Source organism: Gaeumannomyces tritici (assembly GCF_000145635.1).
Source record: "Gaeumannomyces tritici R3-111a-1 unplaced genomic scaffold supercont2.5, whole genome shotgun sequence".
NCBI classification, from domain to species: domain Eukaryota; kingdom Fungi; phylum Ascomycota; class Sordariomycetes; order Magnaporthales; family Magnaporthaceae; genus Gaeumannomyces; species Gaeumannomyces tritici.
This window is the reverse complement of record NW_008804549.1, coordinates 3,265,970-3,281,876: the sequence shown is the minus strand read 5'-3', so window position 1 is coordinate 3,281,876 and position 15,907 is coordinate 3,265,970. Positions and strand designations below refer to the sequence as shown.

At 57.6% G+C, this 15,907-nt stretch overlaps 2 protein-coding genes across 2 annotated transcripts; both read right to left on the bottom strand.

Moving 5' to 3' along the window:
• Nucleotides 1-29: 29 nt before the first annotated feature.
• GGTG_10064 (hypothetical protein) lies at nt 30-1,717 on the bottom strand (the record flags this gene model as incomplete). The annotated part of the gene is made up of 2 exons (XM_009227926.1): nt 30-38; nt 149-1,717. The coding sequence occupies 2 exons, from the start codon at nt 1,715-1,717 to the stop codon at nt 30-32; spliced, it is 1,578 nt and encodes a 525-aa protein (XP_009226190.1).
• A 2,436-nt stretch (nt 1,718-4,153) lies between these two features.
• Nucleotides 4,154-14,768, bottom strand: GGTG_10063 (ubiquitin carboxyl-terminal hydrolase). The gene is made up of 9 exons (XM_009227925.1): nt 14,519-14,768; nt 12,945-13,894; nt 12,729-12,882; nt 9,925-12,637; nt 9,098-9,813; nt 8,689-9,024; nt 5,623-8,627; nt 5,459-5,515; nt 4,154-5,375 (listed from the first exon to the last, which is right to left on the bottom strand). Exons 2-9 carry the CDS (start codon nt 13,714-13,716, stop codon nt 5,278-5,280), a joined length of 7,851 nt encoding a protein of 2,616 aa, XP_009226189.1. The 5' UTR covers nt 13,717-13,894; nt 14,519-14,768; the 3' UTR covers nt 4,154-5,277.
• Between the last annotated feature and the right edge of the window lie 1,139 nt (nt 14,769-15,907).

Genomic DNA, 15,907 nt, shown 5'->3' with positions numbered 1-15,907 from the left:
AATTGGGCGCCGCCAGCACGGGCAGCTGCTTACATGGCCTGGCGGTCAGGGAGCCGTCGTCGGCGGCGGCGGCGGCAAAGTAGTCGTCCTGGCCGCTCAGCGCCGTCTCGGGCGCCGACTCGTCCCACTCGCCCGTGGTGATGGCGACCCCGATCTGGCCCTCCGATTCGCCGGCGACGGCGGCGGCGGCGGCGGTAGGGGCGACGGATGCGGCTGTGGCGAACAAGGTCTTGACCTTGAGGCAGGGCGCCGCCCTGTGTATGGGCACGGCGGCGGCGTTGGTCATCGTGGTCGTCGTCGTCGTCGGCGTGGGCGGCATCGAGGGCGCCGAGCGCGACGCCGTGGACGCGGCCGACGAGACGGACGTGCGCTCGGACCGCACAAACTCGCCCGTGCGCGACACGGCGGCCAGGTCCTCGTCGCGCTCGCTGATGCCGGCCGACGCGGCCGCCTGGCTGATGATGCTGGCGGCGCTGTCGCCGAGCATCAGGGACGGCAGTTCGGGTGCGGCGTCGGCGGCGGCGATCAGGCTCAGGTTCCTGCGGATGGGGCGCACGACGTAGCTCACGGTTCCGCTGCTGCGGCTGTGCGACGACGGCGGGGAGTCGGCGGCGGCGGCGGCGGCAGGGGCAGGGGCAGGGGCAGGGGCAGGCATGGCCCCGCCCTCAAAGGGCGGGCTGTAGCTAAGCGGGTCGCACTCGATGCCCGTGTCGCCCAGGGGCCCACCGTAGGCGCGGCGGTACATCTTGGTCACGTCGAACAGGGCGTGCTCGGCAAAGGACAGGCCCGGATAGACGCGCATGAGGTGGCTGCGCTGCAGGCGGCGGCGGCCGTTGGCGAGCACGCAGCGGCGCAGCTCGTCGACGGCGTCCTCAAGGCGGCGCTGGCAGCCCGTGCGCGTGTAGGCGGCCAGGGCGCGCTTGAAGGTGTAGAGGTGGTCGAGCGACAGCAGCGTCAGGCCGTCGGCCGAGAAGAGCACCTCGTTCTGCGCCACGGACCGCCGCACCAGCAGGTCCGCCAGCCCGCGCTCGGCGGGCTCGACGGCGTGCGGGAGCCAGTCGGTGCCGAGGCCGAACTTGCGCTCGGCCTTGTCGATGGTCTGCCGCAGCACCCGCTCCGCCCGCGCGTCCAGCTCCTGCGTGTGCACGAGGTGGATCCCGAACGGGTTGGGGGAGGTCTGCGTCGTGCCGGAAACGTCGGTCGACATGGTGGTCATGGACATGGCCGGCGTGGCCGGCGGCTGCGGCGTGCCTGTGTTGGTGCTGTTGGACGAGGTGCTGCGTTTGAGGCCCTTGGCGGTGGCCGCGGCGGCGGCGGCGGCGGCGGCGGCGGACGCCCTCCTCATGGTGGGCAGGATGGGCTGGGTACTGGACCGGCTGAGGCGGCCGAGGGCGGTGGACATGATGGACGGGCGGCGCGGCGGCGACGCGGCGACGGCGGCGACGGCGGCGGGCGCCGGAGCGAGCATGATGGGGATGATGCCGTCGCTCTCGTCGTCGCTGTCGCCGCTCGTAGCCACCGACATGCTGTGGCTCTGCGGCGGCGCCTCGCCCTCCTCCCTCTTGACGACGACGAGGGTGACGTTCATTTCCTTGCGCGCCAGCCTCTTGGCGACGTACTGCAGGGCCGCGTCCACGTGCGGGGGCAGGTGCTGGGCGTCGAGGAGGGACGTGCCGGCCTCGAGGGGCGCGGATATCCTGTCCTTGAGCGACGACATGGTTCCTCCTGTGGCTTGCTGCAGTCTAGGACGGAATGGGGGCAGAGACGCGATGCTCTTTCTGTCTAGTTAGCTTTTCGCGAGCAGCAGCAGAGGGCGTAGTCAGGCTTTCAGTCTATGGTTATTGTATCTTATGCGAGGGTGCTGCGGCCAGTCACTAGTGAATGGTGGTGAGATTGTTGTTGAGCATGATGATGATGGTGATGATGATGATGGTCTGGGATAAAAGGTCCCAAGACCAGCAGCGACAGAGGCTAGGTGGATATACATATAGCAATGGGGGTGTGCGGATGACTGTGCGGTGATGTTTACTACAGACCCCGGGTTTACTCGTCTGCACCGTACAGTAATAGCACTCGAAGGGAGGGCTTTGGGTGAAGGTGCAGGGATCGTCTGCCCCACATGCAAGCCCGCTAAGGGCTGTGCGGGAACCTTGGGTTGTTTTGAAACGAAACATCGTGCCGAAAGAGGCAACAAGCAAAAAGGAAAAACCGGGGTGACCAAAAAAAGAGTGGATTAAAAAAAGGCACAGCGTTTAACGCGCAGCAGCGCCAGCAACTTCTGAAACACAGGCACACAGGCACATCTGCCCCCCGGAAGCAGATCTGAGGCTTGGCGACTTGCCAACGGTGCTATTTCACGTCATGTACAGGTCCCAGGGATCAGTGCGGTCGATGCAAGATACGTTTTCTTCCTTGGAAAACCAAGCCAAACTGATGTACCACCAGGATCCACCGTGCTAAGGTTTGTGATCCCTGGGACATGTAGGTAGCTTATTCTTTTTTTTCTCCCCTCTCCATCTGACATCGACCGGCAGTGCCGGGCTTGACTCAGACCTCAAGTGAGGCTCAGCACGCGCCCGACGGCACGCGTCAATGGCTGTCTGTCTGGCAGGTGTTGTGTTCAGTTGAGCCGTGCTGTGCTGGCCCGGGGCTTGGGGCTCTCTCTCCACCCCGGATTCTTGCGTCGTCTTGGCCACGGTGCAAAGCCACTCCGCCCGACTCGGGCAGATGGGGCGAGATGAGGCGTTGACTCCCGATCCATCGCTGGAGTAATGCATCCACACAACCAAGACACACTCAGCGAGCTGCACTCGGCTGCCGAACGCTCTTCTCACCATTCCTCCCAGGCGGCCGGTTTACCCAGATGCATCAGATGGATTTTTGTCCACCGACTTTGAATGAGTTGGCAAGACTCCCCACCTTCTGCTTTGCTTCAGGAGAACTCCCTCAATTCCATGTTTTTCTGGCCCGCCTCGTCGCCTTCGGGTGGGCGCCTGGAGCGGGGACCCCAGTGATGCTCTGGAGAACAGAAAACAAGTACATAGCTACCGATAGGAAACAGGTTAGAAAATAGGACGGGAAGGAATCCCATTCCATGATCGCCGTGGCATCAGCAGCAATCACAAGCACCCCAAGATTGAAATACCCGAAACGACATTGAACATGGCGAATGAAAGTGCACAAAGGATCTGCCTTCTGTTTCGTCACATCAAAACAAACCATGACGGGCCGCGGCGGTAGGTCGCGAGAGGGTTTGCCGTCTCGGTTGTCGGCGGCTAGGAAAGTCGCTATTTTTTGCAGTCAGCACATTGCATACCAGCGCTGGTTGGTGGTGATAGTTTCAGGGGTCCTCCCCTCTCTCCATCCCGTCTGCTTCCCCTCTCCTCCGGCCCGCCACACTCATCACATCACATCACACAGCCAAGTCGGCGCTGATAGGTTTTTGGCTCTCGCTTTTCCATTCCCACCAAAACCCTACTGTACTGTACCGTCAGCCAAAACAGCATCCCCGTTCCATCCATCCACCCAACCCGCAACCACCCAACCGGCAGTCTTCCCACAACGCCTGGCTTGCAGGGGGCCCGGCATATCCTCCCCAGGGGTTTCCTGCCTCTTGTTTATGGGCAAGGGTGGGCTTTTCTGGGCGCACGGGGTACCCGCATGATGGCCCCCACACAGTCCAAAATAGAAACAATGGCCGACTCGGGAGGGGGGATCCACGCCCGACGCGCACACGCGCGCACACACACGCATGCACGAACAAAACCTCCCACTCAGCACTCGCGAACTGCGCCCGCTCGTTTGGTCGAATCAAAAAAAAGAAGCCGCCTCTCGTTCCCGGGCGACTCCCTAGGTGCCCTAGGTGCCTAGGTAGATTTGTTTGCCTATTCCCAGATACGCATGTAGATGCACATAGATTGCCCCCTATTTCTGGCCGTCCTTGTGCAATTTTGTTTGCCGCCTTCCACAGCCCAGTCGGCCTGCGGCAGGAAAATCCATCAATGCCATCTTGAGATCGCGTGCTTGGTCTGCCAACTGGCCTGGGCCTTTTAAGCGTATTTCCGTTTATTTTTGTACCCGCCTTGTGTCGTACTATGCGCATTGCGGCTCCTGACATGCCCATCGCCCCAGTGCACCCCCACACAGAGTGGCCTCTGCCAGTCCAAGCGTGATGCCAAAAGTGTCAAAGAGGAAACATCATGGCAGCAAGCATTAGCGATTATCACTTCATGGAGCCACGCCCAAAATCCCGAATGGCGGGTCGAGTCAAACTGCGCCTGCAGCATCTGGGACCACATCAGCCCCGAATCGCTTCTTGTTGCGCCCGGTTTTCCAGACACCAGTCCGCTCTATAGATAGGTATTCCCCTTCGCTCTCACCCCCTGCATTCCTTATTCTGTGGTTCTGTTCGGCGCCGGCTTGTGCCCGGGCTGCTGATCCATCACCCCAAGTCCGACTTTGCTGGGGTTGGCAGGGTTCGGGCACGTGCTGTATGCATTGCCCATCGCCATTAGGTACTGGCAAGGATGACAACAAAGACTGAAGAAAAGAGAAAATGCAAAAGGCGGCCGAGACGGTTAAGAAAAGAAGGGCATGAAGCAAGGACATGTGCGCGCTCCGGTTTAACCCGACAGCCGTGAGCTAGTGCTCTGCTTTCAGGATTGCAAATTCCCACCACGACTCCAAGCAAAAACAATGTGTGCAGGTGTCTCCTTATTTCACTCTCTTGCCCTGTGATGGTGACCCAAACTCCTCGCTTCCGGATAATCTCTTGGCGGCACGCATGAACTACCAGACATCAGATCAGAATTATCTCCCACCAACTCGACAGTAAGGGGGCAAAACGAAAGTCTGGTAGTAGGGATTTTGAGCAAGCCAGAGGAAAAAAGCCCATGTGGCCAAAAGTAAAAGTCGGGAGAGAAGAAAAAACAAACAAGAATAAACAGACAAGAATAAACACAAACAAAAAAAAATGACGTGAATCGAGTGCCGCGTTATTTTCCCTCTATCGGCATAACATCGTAAACTCGTTATCGGAGCGCGTGGTGTGTTGATCAGGGTATGTCCCGTCTTGAGGCGAACGACGGGCATGTGGGGTCAGACCCAGATTCTGTAGTAGTAGTTGTAGTGGTAGTAGTAGTAGTAGTGGGTAGTGGCAGCGGCGGTAGTAATGGCGATGGCAGGAATGGCGACAGTGGTAATAGCGGTAGAGGCAATACGCGTAGTAGCCGTTGTCGCTGTCGTGACACCATGTTCTCATCTTTGCCGTGGGTTGCTTCACTGGAGATCGCCGTCGCCAAGCTCGCCCGTTTGCTGCATGCTAAAGTCTCCCAGACTGTCCATCTGCTCCGATGATCCACAAGAGTTCTCCCATTCTTCGGTGCGGCGCTCCCAGGTTAGTGACTTACGAGGGTTATAGACGACCCAGGGCTTGCCATCTCGTCATCTAGCGACATACCGGAGGCATCGTCCTCTATGTCCTCCACCGTAAGCTTCTGCAGCGGCTCAACAACGTCTAGATATGCACACAGCGCGTCAGTAACGGGCGGTCGCCGCGTGGGAAGGAGAATAAATTGACTGGGAGGCCAAGAGTGACGCAAAAGGGTCTCACAAGCCACTTACCTCGCTTCAACGTCAGATACTCCTCCCGCCGTGATTCGTCAAGGTGTCCGGTGCCGCCGAGCTGGTCTTGTTCAAAGTATTTGTCCGTCTCGTCAAACAGCTGTTCGAAGTTCTGAAAGATCTGCTTCTGGATCTGGTTTCCACGGAGGACATAGGTCGCCTTCAAAAGCTTCAACGACTCGATAGCTACCCGTTGGGCTGCCACGTCGAGCGCCTCACTCCGATCCACGCCTCCAGCATCATCTTCAAAGTCCGCCGCGGGGCCGTGCGTGAAAATCTCCGAGAACAGGAAATCAAACACGTCGCTCCCCACCTGGGGCTCGTAGTATCCCATCAGAAAGGGTACCCATTTGTGCAGGTTTGCAAGGCCATCGCGGGCGAAGGGCATCGATTCCTGCTGGCCAGAGACGTTCAGCACCTCAAACACGTCCCGGTGGAAGTCCAGGAATGCCCTCCCCTCATTGTTATTGAGTGATCGGCACTGATCGCATATGTGCATAAACAGCTCGTTGATGCGGCTGGGGTTGCGGCTCCTGCGGCAGAAGACGACTGCTGCTCGGAGGAAAGGCTGGTTGACGTGAGATACGATGGCACCGTTGATGGCCACCATCAGCGTCGTGAGCACCTTGTACTCCATGACCATGCTGAGCCGCACAAGCGACTCGATGATGGACTCGGTTGCCGGCATGTTCTGGTTGATCACAAGCAGCTTGTCGACAAAGACATTGCCCTGGTTACGGACCCAGTCCTTCCCGATTAGCCCGAGCTCCTGCTTCGTTATCTCAAAAGGTGCGGGTGGGTCTTGGCAGGCTGCCATGTAGCGAGACGTCATGAGTGCATGTTCGGGCGCTTGGAACTCGCTACGATCGTGCGCCTGAGTTCCCCGCGGCGGCACGAGGCTCTCCAGGAGCACGGCGATGAGGCCAATGACGTTCTCGTAGCTAGGAGGACGATTCGGGAGCCTCCTAGACACCGTTGTCGCCATACGCGCGAACTGCGTCTGAGGGTCGTTCGTCTCGGCCGCAATGACCAGCACCAGTCTCCTCAGGTGGTTCTGGTCCAAGAACAAGCCCATCTCCTGCCGTCCAAGTTGCACGTATCCGAGCATGAACCCAAAGATTTCGTGCCAGGACCGGAGGTGAAGGTGGAAGTGGTCCCAAAGCTCGCTGATGAGCCCGACAGTGAGGTGAACCAAGAGGTTTTGCGCGAACGGGTTCTGATTTCCAGGCGATCCCCCGTACAGGGTCGGGCACGTGTTTTTCGCCCCCCGCATGACCGACAGGAAGAAGTCTCCGCTGCTTGTGCGGACGCGGCTGTCGGGGTTCCGCTGCAGCAGCATTCGGAAGGCCGTCCGCCGCTCGCCCAGATACGTGAGAATCTCAACGGCGCACTCGCTGCAGACCGACAACCACCTAATGAGGTTGCTGAGAATCCGATCGAAGTCGGGTACGTCCTTCTGTCGAGAAGCTACTTGGTCGAGGTGTCCGAGCGCCATGTGTATCGCCACCTTGTGCTTTCCTTGTTGATGAGCGCTTGTGTCACCTGCGATGGCGTTTCCGTATGCGAGAAGTGCGGCGCAGACAAAGTAGATGTGCGATGGCGCAAACAGACAGTGCCGTCTAAGGATGGACATGTTCTCTCTCTGAATATGCGCCAGCAGATCGTCCGGCATCGGGACACGGAGCGGGCTTGTACCCGCAACCTGCGCCAGGGCCCGATGCTCCTTTGCCAGAGAGGAAGATCGCTGGTAGAACAACATGTACGCGCTGTAGGTCTTGTCATAAGGCTGGCCGGCCCCGTCGTATGGGCTGCGCAGGTCTGGGCCGCCAAAGCAGCTCGCCTCCATGTGGGCTGGGTCCCATTGAGACACCAGGTCGTCATTGAATTCGACCCAGGTCTCGCCCGAGCCCGACGTGGGTCGCTCGCGGATATATGAGTAATAGTGACCGGACTCGGCCGTCCCAGAGTGGACGAGAACGCCGACAAGCTCGAAAATGTCTGGAACGCTCTCCTGGGACGGGTCACTGAGATGCTCGATCGTGTAAGGGCGCATGTCGATCCTTGTCGGGAACATGAAGTAGTCATTGATCTTGTTGCGCGTCAGCGAGCGGAGGTTGAAGTCGAATCGCTTCAGGTGGAAAATGAGGTTGTCCGGTATATCCTTCAGGCAGGCCCTCTTGACGGCGTCGACGTGCCGGTCGCAGGTCGAGCACTTGTACTTGTTGTCGCCCCCCATGATTTCGCCGTGCACATAGGCCTCTAGGCTTTCCTGGAGACTGCTCTTTCCCTTAATGTCGCACTGGATCGCCGAGAATGGCTCGAGTATCTCCGAGATGTGCTCGCACTCTTTGGAGCGGACTTGCTGCACCAGCTGGCCACCATAAAACGCCCTGAACTCCTTCTTGCTCTCGGGGGTCAGCAGCTGGCCCTCCCATCGATCGAAGAGCAGATTGTAGAACTCGTCGACGTCCATTTGGTTGTGGATGTCGATCGGGGTGTCGTCATAAGTCTTGATACTGGCCACGCAGTGCTGCGGGTCGGTGTATCGCCGTAGGCTGTTTTGAAGGAAGCCAAACACCGTCTGAGTCTGGAACAGGAGCTTCTGAGAGTACTCTCGGTCCGGAACATCGGCTTCGAGTATGAACTTCCGGAACCCGACGTTCATGAAGAGCTGCGTGAAGAGCGAGTTCAGGTAGCACGTGTTGGACAGGTTTCTCAACCCGACATATCCGCACGGAGCTCGAATCGCCTTGCTACGCTCAAACCCGAATGGGAGGTCGTAGTGGTATGGATCTTCGCTGTCGTCGGTGTCGATTGGGACCAGCATATCGAGGTCCTGGATCAGCCTCCCCAGCAACTCCGTGTCGTTCCCTATCGAAGCCAGCATGGATTCAAACAGATAAAGTCTGGTTTGCGGGGCGTGCACCAGCTGCGGAAGAGGACGGCGGGCACCGGTGTGCCACTCGGGGAAAAGATGCTTCCAGAAGATCCTATGTGCCAGGTCCCTGCGTAAACACGAACGGGGTTAGTGATCGAGCGAGATAGATCCGCCATGAGATTGCTTACCTTCTCCGTACGAGCCCATGCTCAGCAGAGCTGCCTTCTGGCGTCATGAGAATCTGTCTCAACATCTGTGCCAGGTTGAACGCCACCAAGTCGGGCGAATCTGGCTGGGTAATGTCCTCCTCAGCTTCATACGACAGCAGCATGTCCGACGTGACATCGAGCAGCAACTGCAAGTCCAATATGGCAGACGCGGAGTCTTTCATCGACTTGAACATCTCAAGCCACAAGTTGAAGACTTCTTCGCACTGAAAGCGTTGCTCGATGGCGGCGGGCACCAGGTTGCAGGCGAGGGGCCAGAAGAACTCTTCCAGCTGGAGCGAGGAGACCGCGAGATAGCTTTTGGGCAAGGCTTGTTAGGGTTTGCGCAAATCGGGAATATGGCGGGAACAGAGGCGGAAATGTCACTCACCTGTCTCGCCTGCTGAACTTGACCATGATCATCTCTCGTACTAAGGCCCGGGCCATGGGGCGCGGCTCCTGGAGGACGAGCCGCGTAATGACAGCAGGTATCTCGGTCGAAGCAGTGAGAGCAGCCCAGCAGACTCGTGACGACACAGCACAGTCGAGTATCGTCTGCAGCAGGGCATTGGACAGCTTTACCACAGTGTCTATAGGGTTTCGCATGGCCGCATTGGAAGCAAGCAGCGCGATGAGACGCCGGACAAGATCGCCATCTACACAATCCAAGATCCCAGGAGCGACAAGGGCCGCACTACCGTTGGGGGCAGTGAGCTGGGCGTCGCGGGTGCATGTGCGGGCGTCGTTCAGAATGGCGATCACGATGGTCATGATGGCCGTGGTCAGGTAGGCCCTCAGATTCGTTCCCCCGTTGATGAAGGTGGGACAGCTCTCTATAACGTCGTGGCTGCGGATGGCGGCGACGGCCAAAAACAGTATCCTCTTGAGCGCGTCGTCATAGGATCGTGTCGCCGACTCTCGGTCAGGTGGTGCGGCGGACTCGACCGCGCGTCGGCGAGATCGGAGAAAGTCCTCCATAGCGAAGATGGCATAGAGCGACTTGAACGTCTGCCCTACTGGAAAGACCTCGGTCGGGCTCTTGGAAGGATCTGCGATGACACCCAGAATGCGGTCATCGGCAGGAAGCCGGGTAAGGAATTGGTAGATCTGGAGACGAATCAAACGAAGTTAGCACCAATTGTTGCCCCAGCTGACTTTTCTCTCACCCTTTTGCATTTGTGCACAGCGCGCTTCTCGTGGTCAACGAGATACTCTTACCTCGGTGGCGAAGTTCGCATCCATGCCGAGGCATTCCCAAAGCTTGTCAAAATGCGACAGGATTTCAATCTCGACGGGCGACGCTCCCGGCCGGATCCGGCCCGTAGGGGCTGGCGCGGCCTCCCGCTTGACCAGGATCAAGCCGTTGTGAATATGCAGGTCCTCCAGAGACTTGCATATGTCGGCCTCCTGCGGCACAAACGGCTGCCCGCGGTAGTAGATCCTGTAGTTTTCGAAGCCGGTCGCCTCTTTCAGGCTCGCCAGCAGAGACGCCGCCGTATTTCGCCGGCCGATGTTTAGCTCCTTCACGTCAGTATGCTTGTCCCCGTCGAAGCACTGAAACTTGAGTTCCGCCGAGTCTCCCTCGACGCCGTTGGGCAACGCCAGAGGCAGGGACCTCAGGTCGGGGGTCGCAAAATGCCCCAGCCGGCTGTACATGCTGTGAAACTCACGTAGCACAGCCAGCGAGCGCACAAACAAGAGCGACTGCTCCTGGACCAGGCCCGGGTTAGAAGGCGCCACCATAGGCTCGTCATCGCCGGTGGTCGGGGGGCTGCCGAAGGACTTGAGCTGTGCCGCTGCCGAGAAGAGCTGCTTGAGACACCTGCCGACAAAGCCGAGATGTACCTTGCGGGCCCGGTGGTGCGAAAAGGCCCGGATGGATTTGCTGTTGAGGTATATGTCGTTCACAAGCAACTCGACGGCTTGCTGTTCCAGGGCGGGGTTGGTGGTTGTGAGGATCACTCGCCAGACCTGTTCGATGGCAACCCAGTCGGCGCCCTCTTCGTCGTCCAAGACGTCGCTCTTGGGGTCGTTTATGATGGGCATGATCCCTGCCCGGATAAGATCTAGGGCGCCGGTGCAAAAGCACTCGGGTGGAAGCAAGGGCAGATACTCGTTTAGGCAGGTAGTCAAGAAGGCATTCTCTGGCTTCGTCTTCCGTAGGCTCTTGAGCAGGATCTTCCACGAGGCATCGCGGTCTTCCTGGCATGCGGCGCCCTTGCCAACCATCATTTCCCACAGCCGAGACCCGAGGCCGCTACCCAAGATGGCCATGGGTTGGTAGTTCACCAGGTGGTATATCAGGTCATGTCGATAAACATTGGGTTGGCCGCTGATGGCCGGCAGGTAGCCAGCGCTGTGGCCGGCAGTGATGGCATGCTCCAGCTCATTCACCAGGAGCTCGGCAAACGAAAACTCGGTTGCCAACATCTGGATTTCCCTAGAGAGGAACAGACTTGCGAGATGGTGTGTCGCCGCGAGACTCCCTGGTGTCGTCGGCGACTTGTTCGCTATGTCCTGCATGCAGTCTCGGTACAAGACGGCTCTCCCTTCCGCGTCGGGAGCGCAGCGACTGAGAAGCAGCTCTTTGAACCTGGCATTGGCAAAATCTCGGACGTCGGGATAAGCCACGGGCGATTTGGGCCCCATGACAGAGGATTCCCTCATGAGCCGCAGACAGAGGAAATACGGCGCAAGATCAAGGGTGCGCTCGCTCTGGGCACACTTGCCCACTGCGTGCTTGAGCATGATATCTGCGAACTCTCGCACCGCAGGAGTGAAGCCCTCGATAGGTAGTGACTCCAGCTTGTGCAGGAGGTACAGCAAGCCTTCCAGTGAGAAGAGCTGACCGATGCGGCCAACCATGCGGAGCAGCGCCTCCGAGACCCGGGGATCCTGGGTCGTCGTGACCGTCTTCCACATCAGGTCGGTATGCTCGTTGGCATACGTGTTGGTAACCAGCAAGAAACCGAGGATATTAAAACTCTCAGACGTGATTTCGGGATGGCAGGTTGGCCCCAGCAGGTACGAAATCAAGTCGGACCGTAGGAGAAAATCTGCAAAAAAGTGCTGCACCGCGACGTTACGGGGATCGTGTTGCGGCTCGCTGAAGTGCTTCCAGCAGCTCACCATGTCGGCACACATCTCGCTGACGGCCATGACACGCAGCTGCATCTGGCTGGACATGATGAGCTTGCTGAACATGCTGAATCGCCACTGACAGGAAATAACCTCTGGGATGAATGTGGCGAGGATCTGTGGGTGAGCCTTGCGGAAGTCCTCGGCGCACTTCATGGCGCTAGCATTATCATTGCCGCGCAGCGCATGTTTCATGATCTCCCCGAGGCATTTGATGATGCCGCCGGTGTGTTCGTGAGAGAGGTGCGTGATGCCTTTCTCAATGATAGCAGACAGGGCCGTGGACACACCGCTGAACATGAGCCACGCAATGTCCAGGCGATTCCGCACCTTTTCGCTTGTGTGCAAAGTGCTGTTGGGAAGTGGGGGCACCGTGTCGTACAAGAGAATCAAGGAGCTCAACTGGCAGATGTGGTGGAGATTATCGCTCAGCCGAGGGAACTTGGCAAGTAGCCTGGTGTGCCACCCTGCCACTTTCCACAGGCAGGCGAAGGAGCCGCCAGCCTCTTGTCCCCGGCCCTGGTTCAGGAAAGAGTCTATCAGCCCCGATATCTCGTCCTGATGCAAGCAGGTACTGTTGTAGCTCGTCGTCGTTGCTTCGTCACGTTTGCACATGGTATTCAGGACTTGAAGGTAGAGAGGAGATATCAGGTCTGGGGGCCGACTATCTTCCATCTGGGGGGCCCTCTTCATTGTAGTGAGATCGAAGCGGGCGAAGTGTGCGGTAAGAGCGGAGAACTCGTGGAAGATACGGAGGATTCCCGCACGAAACTCCCTGTCTCTGACAGTGCTCCTAAACACAAGAAGCGGTCAGCATGGAGCAGGCTGGAGGCACGGCTGGCCACCGTAATGGGCACCGAGATGGCAAGGATAAACGCCCGTACCTTCGGAAGTAAACATTCGAGACAATCTCTGGCAGCCCAAGCCAAAGGCAGCGATGCTGCTGGAAGGATTCAAGCAGCATGGGATATGAGGCGTCTTTGGCCCACTGCCGGTACTCATGGATCCATCTCACCAGCCTCCAAGCGACGTCGTCATCTGCAGCACACATGTTAGCAAAGGCACATGCAAAGCTATACGCAGCGGCCGGGCTAACTTACAGGCCAGGATATGCTGATTGACCCTATTGACGCTCTCTTGTTGGTGCTCACCATCGTTCCTGTAGGGGAACTCGGGGGTCGGATCCTCCAACACCTCGTCGTCGTCATCGGCATTCAGTTCCACAAACCCAGAATTGTCGTCCTCGGTCACGCGGATCAGATTGTCGTCTTGTTGATTGGATGAAGAGAATACAGCGTCGAAATCACCGTCGGGTCGGGGATCGAGGACCTTGATGGGCGGACTGCCACCATCCATTGCAGATGATATTGGAGTCGAGCCCGACGTGCCTCCCTGAGACATGTCGACCTCGGACTCCTCGACGCTGACCTTGACATCGTCGACATTCGGCTCCGGAGGTTGGGTGGTCGAGGCCGGGCTCTTGGAGGAGAGCGGGGAGGAGGGTATCGTGTCCAGCGGGCGCTGTGTGTTGCGCAGATTTATGGTGACCCGACTCGACACGGGCTCGACCGAGTGTCCGGGCCCATCGGAACCCTGGTCGGGGGTGTGGGGGCTGGCCGGGTCGACGTCAACCTTCATTTTGGAGCCCTCGGGCGACAGATCGGCTTCTGGGAGTTCTGCGCCAAGGTCCTGAGAGGACCCCGCCGTACCTGGGCCAGCGGATTTCGACGGCGAGGCACCACCGCTCAATGACGTGCGGCGGCGCTTGCGGGCGGAGAGCTCGTCGTCGTCGAAGGGATTCGGACGGGTCGAGCAGGGTTCAGAGGACACGGCGCGTTCTCTCGGCTCGGGGGATCTTGAGGGTTGGTCCATCTGGCTGGGTGCAAGCGCAGGGACTGCAAGTGCGGGATTGCTCAAGCTCCAGGGTCCCTCGAGCTTCGCGCGAGGCAGCTCGGCGACAGCTTCGCGATAGCCCCCACACTAGCATACGTCAGGTCGGCGGGCGGGCGGACGAACCTGGATCGGCGGGCGGGGTGGATCAAACTACAGGCTGCGTCTCAGTGAGTTAGAATGAGCGCAGGAGCCTCAAATTGCACGCGAACGCGAACCTGCAGTCCCGGGAGGGTGGCAGGAATTATGGGTGGGCAAGGCTGAGGGTGGATTGAACCTAGGTGACGGCGGAGCAGGGCGGGACGAGGCCGAGGGTGGAAGTCACCACTAGTCGCGGGTGCAGGCGGAAGCAGGCGGAAGCAGGCGGGAGGCGCGAGCACGACCTGGGCCTATTGATGGGCCTACAAGGTAGGATGTGGGTTTTGGGAGATGTGCGAGGTGGCAGGCAGGCAGGCAGCACCGCCCGGTTGATGGCAGCTGCAGCCCGGAGCTGGGTGCCTAGGAGGTACAGGCAACTGCGAAGGGAGTTGGGGAAGGCGGGCGGTACCTGGGATTCGATGAAAGCGGAGTGACGCTGCAGAGTGGGGACAGGGCGTGGGACAAGTGAATGAACGTGCAATCGACGACTTTTCTTCTTCTTTTTTCTTCTTTGCTTCTCTTTGATGACACGAGTACCTATCCGGTCTGTTTTTCGGCAAGATCCCTCATCCGTGCTGGAGCTGGCAGCCTTTGGGGGCAGGGACTGGGAACGTTGGACGGGCTGGGGAGATGGGATCTGACTTGCCGTAGCTTGGAGCTGGTGTTCAGGTATGAGAATCCTGAGGCGCTTGCAAATTCGCCGTCCCGTCCGCAACGCACCCTGGAAAGCCAAGGGACTAGACGAGGTGTCGGACTGGTCTCTGAGGGTGAGGAGATGCTCGAACAGCGACTAGAAGAGCGGCGAGGCTCTGCTTTGGGAATCAGTTCTTATTTTTTTCTGACTTTGGTGACTGCTCTTTGCCAGTTTGGAAAACGAGAAAAGAGCTTGGAGAGCAAACACCTTGTGGAGGTGCTGCTTGAGTGGGGGTGGGGTGGGGATAAGGATGGCGCGGGGAAGGGGGTGAGTTTAGGGACGCGTCGTCCACAAGTCGGAGCTCTGAGGCTGGTGGAGGATGAGTTCTCAGCCAGCTTTGGTGAAGATTTTCTTTCCTGGGATGCACGACGCCTCGATTTCCTTCATAAGCTAAGTTTAAATGCGTGTACTCGAGGCGCACAATGAGGAAGATACAGTCACACTTCAAAAGTCTGGATGCACGCCACCAAGTTACATACAAAAGTTAACACATTTCAACCGCCATATTAAATCAAAAAAAAAAAATGCTAAAATAAATATTCGAAATGCATTTAAAAATTTGGAATCCTTTTTAATATATAAATTAATTTAAATTAATTTGAATATTAAAAGCGTAAATTGCAGCGCTTAAAAAAATTAAAAAATTAAAAAATTATCGCTACAGCGCTTTTCAGGGGATGCTAAATCTATTTACAGCGAATGCATTTTAAAATTCCGATTTTAACATTTTGTTTAAAAGCTTACGATAAGTTACAAAATTTAAAAAAAAATATATGTTAAAGGTTTTATAAATTATTATGGAATTTTACTTTTTCGATTATTTTTATATTTTTATTTTATTATTTTATTTGCATTCGAAAACTGTGAGGTTTGGTGGGAAATTGCGTTTGCACTCAGACTTTTGAAGCGGGGCTTTAATGGGAAGATTGAACAATTGCTGAAAAGTTCCCTCCCACCACATGGCGCAGGGGCTTGATTGTCCGTGAGATGACACGTCCCGCAGCTAATTCCTACGCAGGCGGCTTACCACCCCGCGGCTGTTCATGTCCACTCGCGACACAATGAAATGTCAAAGCTGCGAACCCAACCGCACACGTCCGCCCTCAGCTGAGTGAGCGGGCCGACTTCGGTTAGTGGGGTTAACGACTGTGAGCGGAGCTAAATGCATCCTTTTGATGACGCGTGCCAGCCGCCATTGATTCGGGCAATTCTTTCACGGCGTTGAACGCTCCCGTCCCGTTTAGCTCCCATGCCCCACCAGGTGGTAATGTTTCAAAGAACGCAAACCCCAAGGCTCCGATTTCTAAAATTGTATTTACATATGCGCCGCTTCTTTTCGGT

What these genes read in the sequence shown, in the direction of transcription:
- GGTG_10063 (XM_009227925.1), bottom strand. Translation starts at nt 13,716, where the DNA reads ATGGACCAACCCTCAAGATCCCCCGAGCCGAGAGAACGCGCCGTGTCC. An exon ending in GTATCTGACGTTGAAGCGAG is followed by an intron (nt 5,516 to 5,622) that starts GTAAGTGGCTTG and finishes GTGCATATCTAG; the next exon opens with ACGTTGTTGAGCCGCTGCAG. An exon ending in CATAGAGGACGATGCCTCCG is followed by an intron (nt 5,376 to 5,458) that starts GTATGTCGCTAG and finishes GCCGCACCGAAG; the next exon opens with AATGGGAGAACTCTTGTGGA.